Here is an 8,036-nt window from a genome sequence, read left to right on the forward strand (position 1 = left end):
TTCAGCCAGTCCATGGAAGCAGCTACAGTAACAGTAGAACTATGATCTCTCCCCTGTTCTCTTGGCAGAACTACCGTACCACTGACATGTGTTATTGTACTTCTCCCCATGATATCATGTACAAAAAGCATAACCATCACCACATAGAATATTGTCTGGTCTCCTACTTGCCTTATCGATTACTGATTGATCCAGAATTCCACAACAGGCCCATTTTCTCAAAATACGCCTATGTATAGAAAACGTTTCTGGGTCCAAGACATTTCCAGTAGTCTATTTTGTAATAGAGGTATTGTCACATCAGTGGCTGCCGGACTAATACAATATAAAGTTAAACATAAATATCAATATAAAAACAGAACCCCAAAGTGACAATTATGAGTAATAGCAAAAATAGTAGATTACAACTGGAGAATAAACATGTGGTGTCTGTCAAGTTGTGTCAACAAGAATATTATTATTCATCAGGGAAAGCTGACAACAAGGACACAGAGGCATTTATTTCTAGGTACAGGATTTATTTCTTGGTGGATTTCTCGTCTTCTTGGAGAGAAGAACAGCCTGGATGTTGGGCAGCACACCACCCTGAGCGATGGTCATTCCACCCAGCTGCTTGAGATCCTTGTCGTTCCAACAGGCAGCTGGAGGTGACAGGGGATGATACGGGTCTTCTTGTTGTCACAGGCAGCGTTTCCAGCCAACTCCAGGATCTCAGCATGTATCTCCATCTCCTGCAGGCACGTCTTCTGCATCTTAGAAAGGATGAGAAGGAAGAGAGTTCAGAATCAACTTCTAAAAGAACAAGTTTCAAACCTTAAAATAAAAACAATTTGGTTAATGCCAATAAATACTACAATGTATCTGCTCGACAAGACCAATTGTACCAATAGTACAAATACAAATTACTGTGCCAGACAACACAGAACGGTTACAGATCACTATCTGGCACACACCGTATAGTTTCACGTGAGCCCTACTGTTCCAAATTTTGCACAGCACGCACACGCGTATGCATACACAGTACAGTAGGCAGCAATAATTTGTCATTAATTTTCTCACGTATATGCCTACCCCTATTAGTGTAGGAGTATACTCCATTGTGGCATGCTTCTTGTATTTTAATAGAGATAGATAGTAGATAGAATCATTTGTTTTTCTTTGTGGGGAATTCTGATGAAAAAAAGGCTGCTTGGGTATTGTGTTGCTGCATTGGGATTAGGATTCATACGTTTCAGGAATCGAAAGATATCTGTTTATCACAGAGTTTCTATTTGCAAAATATGAATATGTAAAGCCACATGCAAAGGAGAACATATATTTATGTGCTGTGGACAACGACTCTGTGTCTGTCTGACAATACGCTTCAGGTTTCGCTTTAATCGCGGTAAATCATGGCTGTGTGAATGTGGCCCTACTGTCTAGTGTTAACTAAATGTATGAACATCAGGACATTGACATCATTGTTTACACATAATATATGTATATACGTGCATTTTAACACACTGTACATTGAAACGTTCTACTAACAGACTGACAACATGGTTGATAAAAATAAAGGAATGTGTTTTTAATGTACCTGTGCAAGGAGCTGTTGCCCACTGGGCCCTGGTACACCTTCAGCAGCACTTGGTCTGGTCCCCGGTTCCCCAACACAAGGTCCTTGAGCAGCAGGTGACTCTACAGGGGTACATGGTCTGGACTCTTGCATGCAAACCACCTCATTTTCATCCTCCTCCTCATCCTGAGTGAACAGTAAATGTTAAGTGTAGATTTGTTAATGTCGGTTAAGAACTGGTTGGTTGATTGAAGAATGTGTTTGCTGGTACAAGTACAAGGTCAACCAAAAGGAGATCCTAGAAAGCTCTACGGCTCATTTCCACAGGAACCACTCTAAGTCATGGGTCTACAATGTTTTCAGGCCAAGGACCCCTTGGTTAAGAGATGAAGCAGGGACCCCCACAACCTTTTCATAGATTCCATATAGTTTCATCGTTTGACAGCACAATCAGTGTATTTTGGATTCATGTCAGTTTGTGTTTTCAGATATTTTACCACTTGAGCTGTCATTAGCTAATAAACTTTACCTTTTACTCTACTTAGTTTGCCCTTTTTCCCCTCTACACAAAACCTCTTTGCCGAAAATAGCCGATCTATAAGCTCATAACGCCCCGCAGCGCAAGGCGTTGTGAGCTTGTAGATCTGCTATTTTTGGCTACAGTTATCAGAATATGGCCACTAGGGTTCAAGTTGTTTAATATAAAAAGGATTGCCTGCTTTAAGTATCTCATATTACATTGAAAGACAGACGGATAGAACATAGTACTTTATCTAGGATAACATCAATTCCAAAAGCAGAAAGAGCATAACATCAAATAAAAAGGCAGGAAAAAGGGGTGGGGGGAGCATGGGGGCTTAGTCAATTTACAAGTCACGGGTAGCAGCTGTCTGAAGGTGACTTTTCATACCAATTTTGAAGGAGGCTAGGGATTTGCTTTCCTTTAAGGCTTGTGGAAGGGCGTTCCACATGTTGATGGTATAGCAGGAGAACGAGTTAGAGCCTTGTTTAGTCTTAAATCTACGTTGATGATTAGTGGAGCTGCCTCTGGTGTTGTGATCGTGAACATCCTTGACCTTTAGGAAGTAGTTTGTCAGGGTATCTTGGAGGTGTAGTGCATCTTGTACACCAGGCCCATTGCAAGATGCTGTACTCAGTCAGCTACTTTCAGCCATCCCACGTTTTCGTGGTGATGATCGGTAAGGTGGGCCAGAGGAGGAAGACCAAGCACAACCCTAATTAGTTTGTTCTGAGCTGTTTGGAGCTTTAACTTTAAGGCAGCTGGGGCATCGTGATACCAGACAAGGACTCCGTAATCAATGAGGGCCCCAATAAGAGCACCTCCTAGGGTCTTTCGAGATTTAATATTGATCAGCGGGGCAACCCTTTGCAAAAAAAGGAATTTGTTGGTTGACTTTATTGATTACCTTGGTAGTCAGTTTTTCACTGGATAGGTTAGCCTCCAGGATGCAACCCAGGTAGCAGATGTTTTTTTTTCTTGCCATCACAGTGTCACCTACTTTAATTATGAAGTTCTCAAAGTTTCTGACTAGATCCAAAGAGGATACATTCAGTTTTACCTTGGTGAATTGAGAGTATGTTGTCTAAGGGCCTTTTCAACCTGCAATATATCTCTGCCTGAGACTAGGAGAGCCGAGTCATCCGTGAACAGAAACAGATTGCAGTCAGAAGCAGATGTCAACTTTTTACAGCTTTGTTCTCACAAGCCTGGGGTAAAGTGTGAATTTTTCTTACCGGAGTTTCTGAGTGAGATGACTCTCCTTTGCACTCCTTATCATGCGGTTCCAACTCATGAAGCGGCATGCAAGTGGAGCAATGCTTGCATTTCACCTTTGGCATCATGGCGAATTCTGGTGCATCAAGTGCCAGCGGCGTAAGGTCCAACTCATCTTGAAGAGGAACTATGTATAAGGACTGTTTTCCTCCTGCCGAGAGAGACACACACACATTCAAAAGATAACAAAATATATGTTGCTATATAATGCACAATTTACAATTTAAGCATTTAGCAAACGCTTTTAATCCAAAGCGACTTACAATAAGCAAGGTAATACATCTACATACATCAGATGCAAAGAAATCATAGGCTAATCAAGGAAAACAGTTGGACAACAAGCAGGTAATACAACATCATCATATAACAAATGCAGAGAAATATTAGGCAAATCTGATGGCTAAGGTGGAGTGTGAATAGGTGAGTCTTAAGATCATGGCACAATTTAGGGATGAGTCTGGAGTTCTAAGTGCAGCTGGGAGTTTGTTCCACAGCTTGGGGGCCAATAGGGCGAAAAGCCTAGGACGAGTGGATCGTTGTCCTGCGGTTTTTAGTGCTGGTGCTGTCAGTATCCCTGTGTTGGCTGTTCTGAGTGCACTAAGGGGGTTGTAATGTTCAATCAGGCTTTGGAGTTATGGAGGTGTCAGACCTTTCAAGGATTTGAAGGCCAGCATCAGTGTTTTGTATTCTGTGCGGGCAGCAACCGGAAGCCAGTGGAGGGACCGGAGAAGGGGGGAGAAGTGAAAACTTTGGTTGGTTGAAGACCAATCGTGCTGTGGCATTTTGGATCAATTGGAGAGCTTTAGGTGATGTAACCAGGGTTTTGTCTACAGATATGGAACCGACGTCACCAGGGTGTTGTCTACACAGATATGGTGAGATCCCGCACGGGGGAGGACTTAGCTTGGAACAAGAGAGTAGCTCCAGCTCCATAGACAATAGTTAGTTGCGACCGTAGGTCGCATTTACTACCAAAACCTCCACCGGCTGTCCGTCTGTCAGTGAGTCAGTCAGTCAGTCAGTCACACTTTTGCCCTGCTTATATCTCCACAACATCCATGCCAAATTTTGCACACACACTCCTTACCTGCCAAACTACAACCTCCAAGGACCCCCGGAGCTCCAGGGACCCCCAGGACCCTGGGGGACCCCCAGGTGTAAAAAATGACCAAATGTGCAAAAATGACCAAATGACCACCCCAACGGGGCTGCTCACGGGGAATTCCTGGGGACCACCCACTCCTGGTGCTCTAGAACGGATGCAAAAGTGGTGGCGCCCCCAGTGGAGGACCCCCTCCACTGCAGCTCACATAAAATGCCGTAACTGCTACAGATTTTGCCCTAAAATCTCGAAAATCCCTACACAGCATGTCATCAACATGGATCAAGAAGATTTTGGAAAAACAAATTTTTGCCCTATTTGCTCCCGATTAGGGAGTCTTACTGGTTATATAGGGTTTAGTTATAGTTATATAGGGTTTCCGCGTTTAAATTGGTTAATAATGACTAGGCCATTAAATGCATTTATAGCAAATTGTATAAGACTAGAATCAGTTTGATTTCCTTACCTCTGCATCTCAGAATGCTGGGGCTGGTTGGCTCTGATCGTTGACATGAGGCGCCGAATGTCAGCAGGTGACTGCTTGTCAAACTGGAATGACAGTTACGTTGTTAACGGTTAATACAAATGCTGTCAACAAGAGAACACAGAGCATAAAGCCGAGTGACAGCCTCACGCTGATTTAGATTTTGTCTCTGCTGCCACAATATGATCCCTAGGACACCACAGGCCTAAGTCACAGTGTGAATGAACACATTATCCTTACCTGCGGCTGTTGTCGGACACTGGCCGGCGGTACCTGTGGCCATCCAGTCTCGATCTGCGTTCTGCACAGAGACAAAATGAGAAGTTGTTGTAAAGGCCCCCCCCCACACTAACACTAGTCTAGTGCTGTTAAGAATGCTTAAAGGAGTAGTTCACCCCCGAAATAAAATTTTAGTCATGGCTTGGAGACAATAGCATTTTTTGTATTTGTCACATTCCTAGGACATTCGGGTCCCCATCCGGAATCAAAGGGGGGAAATTCATTCTAACAATTTTATTTTTGTCTTAAGAATGTGACAAATACAAATAATACAATTGAACTCCATGTCTGCAAGGCATAAGTAATCAATAGAAAAAAAGTCATTAAGCCATTAAATGCACTTCTGTATAGCAACATTGTACAAACAGCTTGATCTTTACCTGTGCATCAGTGTGTGGCCAGGCATAGGCCGGTTGGCCCCGCTTAGGCCGTAACTAGTTGATGGCTCATCAAGCTGGAATGACAATTAAGTCGCATAGGTTAATTAAACTAGAACGATGCAACAGCCTCACGCATAACTATAATTTGTCTCTGTTGCCCAACTATGACCTGTCCTTACATAAGCCTGTGGTCTGACTCTGCCCGGCTGTGTCGTTCCTGGCTTCATCTGCGTTCTGGAAGGAGACAAAATGAGAACTTTTCATGGGTCACGTCTGCACAGCACACTAATTAACACTAATGCTATTAAGAAAGCTTAAGCCATTAAATGAAATTCATAGCAAGTACTTTCCGTATAGCAACATTGCGTATCTTTACCTGTGCATCGGAGGAGTGTGACCAGGCACAGGCCGGTTGCCTCCGCTATGGGTTGGCTGCTCGTCAAACTGGAATGACAGTCAAATCACTACGGTTAATTAAAATTGTTACAATGAGAGCACAGAGCATAAAACCCATGCATGATTAGTTACAGTCTCTGTTGCCCCACTAGGAACACATGATGAGCAGATGTATGTGTGAATGAATACATTATCCATACCCAAGCCTGGGGTGGTCTGACACTGCCTCCTGGTCGGTTCTGCATTCTGCCATGGATACAAGGAAAAGTTATTGTCGAAAAGGCAAGACCATAATACATACATGGCATGGCTACGAAAGCGTTTTGGTTAAGACTGTCAGTAGGCACTTTTATAGGGCAGTGGTTCTCAAACCTTTTCATGTCAAGAATAAAGATCCCCCAAACTGACACTTAATAGACTGTGGAACCCCATTTGAAAAGATATGCCAGCGACCCCCATTAGAGAAGGTTTTCACGACTCTAGCAGTGGTTCTCATTTCAAGGGCCCCCAGTTAGACATGCATTAGTCTATGGACCCCTTTTAAGGATATTTCTTCCTCTAGGATCACAATTTATATTGTAAAATCTACGTTATTTTAATTCTGAGCGTACAAATGGGCTAGCCTCCATTTGGTTCCAGTTTGACATGCAATAGGCTAGTATGGACCACCATTAAATGGTACCTCTAGGATCCACACTTATATTGTAAAAACGATTAACATCGCTTAATTACATTAACAAAGTCTACAAATGGATTAATAATAATAATCATCAATGACTTTATTTGTATAGCACCTTTCATGACATGAAATGCAGCTCAAAGTGCTTTAAAGGGGGAAAACGAAGCACAGATGCTTAACAGAAAAGCAAAAATGATAGGGTCCACTTGGTTCCAGTTTGAAATGCATTAGGCCCCCATTTAATGGCATTTGGGGGACCCCGGGGGGCATTTGGGAACCAGTGTTTTATGGTACAGTGTAGTTTGCGTTGGTTATGGTGATTACAGTGTATGGTATGGTCCTTACTGTACAGTGTACAGCAGCAGAACTTCGTCGTGATTATGTTCAGTACTAATACTGGGTTTCCAGAAGAACTATTCTATCAACATAAGTTTAGTAAAGTTTGCAACAACACACGGGGCGAAGACGGCACCTGCTACACATGTGTTTCAGCGCACATGCAGCGCCAGCGGCCAACTGTAAAAACTATCATTTAACGAAATAAAGTCAACTTAATGTGATAAAGTTAAAGCGAACCAACTAAAATCATACTTACGCATCGACTCTCTGTGTGGAGAGTGGACTGTGGACTCGTCTGGAGTCGAATTAAGCGGCGGTGGAGGCTGCGTGGGGTCCAAGCAGCAGCAACGCTAGCCTAGCCTAGCATAGCTCTATTAGCTGTAAAGGTGGGAAGCTCGCGAACGAATCGAGTCTTTTGAACGGCTCTTTGAAATGAACGATATGATTCGGTTCACAGTAGCGAGCGCCGAGCCGTTCCTTTCTAATGAAACAGTGGTGGGAAAACATGTATAGGGTTGAAGTTATTTGTAATTATGATCAGAATCTACAAAGTAACTAGTAACTCGAATGAGCCAGTCTTTTGAACGGCTCTTTGAAAGGAACGGATCCCAGAGATCCGGCTCACTTCAAAGAGCCATAAATCCCATCTCTACTGCAGCACACGGCAGCAGTGCCCTGTCCGTCAGACCCGGTCAGACCCGGTCAGACCCCGAGAGACCAATGGAGAGGCGTGTTACATGAAGAAGGCTCTGGGACACGCCTCCTGACCTTGAACTTGCAGAAAATGAATCGCAAACAAAGAAAAAAAATTCGAGACCAAAAACTTAGAAAAAAAAAGTAAAAAAAAAAAAAAAAAGCAAAAAATAACTTTATTTCACAAACTGGAAAAACACATTCAAATAATTTGTTTTAGCACACAAAAGTTTTGCTTGATTTATTTTTAAATATGTTTGCTTAGTTTTAAAAGTTTTGTTCTCAAGTTTTTTTCTTCATTATTATTATTATTTTGCTTGCAAATATTGAGTTT

The 8,036-nt window shown here is 42.7% G+C and overlaps 2 protein-coding genes across 2 annotated transcripts; both read right to left on the reverse strand.

Moving 5' to 3' along the window:
- Nucleotides 1-371: 371 nt before the first annotated feature.
- On the reverse strand, nt 372-3,419 carry LOC308306481 (uncharacterized protein). The gene is made up of 3 exons (XM_080751497.1): nt 3,311-3,419; nt 1,577-1,741; nt 372-752 (listed from the first exon to the last, which is right to left on the reverse strand). The coding sequence occupies exons 1-3, from the start codon at nt 3,416-3,418 to the stop codon at nt 597-599; spliced, it is 429 nt and encodes a 142-aa protein (XP_080607623.1). The 5' UTR covers nt 3,419; the 3' UTR covers nt 372-596.
- On the reverse strand, nt 3,417-6,590 carry LOC308306480 (uncharacterized protein). Its single transcript, XM_080751496.1, has 7 exons — nt 6,192-6,590; nt 5,972-6,039; nt 5,775-5,829; nt 5,596-5,669; nt 5,177-5,237; nt 4,919-5,001; nt 3,417-3,501 (listed from the first exon to the last, which is right to left on the reverse strand). Exons 1-7 carry the CDS (start codon nt 6,369-6,371, stop codon nt 3,462-3,464), a joined length of 561 nt encoding a protein of 186 aa, XP_080607622.1. The 5' UTR covers nt 6,372-6,590; the 3' UTR covers nt 3,417-3,461.
- Nucleotides 6,591-8,036: the final 1,446 nt, after the last annotated feature.

The sequence above is a fragment of the Nannobrachium achirus genome (genome assembly GCF_963921795.1).
Source record: "Nannobrachium achirus genome assembly, chromosome: 21".
Lineage (NCBI taxonomy): Eukaryota > Metazoa > Chordata > Actinopteri > Myctophiformes > Myctophidae > Nannobrachium > Nannobrachium achirus.

What these genes read in the sequence shown, in the direction of transcription:
- LOC308306481 (XM_080751497.1), bottom strand. Translation starts at nt 3,418, where the DNA reads ATGATGCCAAAGGTGAAATGCAAGCATTGCTCCACTTGCATGCCGCTT. An exon ending in CATCTCACTCAGAAACTCCG is followed by an intron (nt 1,742 to 3,310) that starts GTAAGAAAAATT and finishes CTGTTCACTCAG; the next exon opens with GATGAGGAGGAGGATGAAAA. An exon ending in GGCAACAGCTCCTTGCACAG is followed by an intron (nt 753 to 1,576) that starts GTACATTAAAAA and finishes ATCCTTTCTAAG; the next exon opens with ATGCAGAAGACGTGCCTGCA.
- LOC308306480 (XM_080751496.1), bottom strand. Translation starts at nt 6,371, where the DNA reads ATGAAAAGGTTTGAGAACCACTGCCCTATAAAAGTGCCTACTGACAGT. An exon ending in TCAGACCACCCCAGGCTTGG is followed by an intron (nt 6,040 to 6,191) that starts GTATGGATAATG and finishes CTGTCATTCCAG; the next exon opens with TTTGACGAGCAGCCAACCCA. An exon ending in GAGTCAGACCACAGGCTTAT is followed by an intron (nt 5,670 to 5,774) that starts GTAAGGACAGGT and finishes TTGTCATTCCAG; the next exon opens with CTTGATGAGCCATCAACTAG.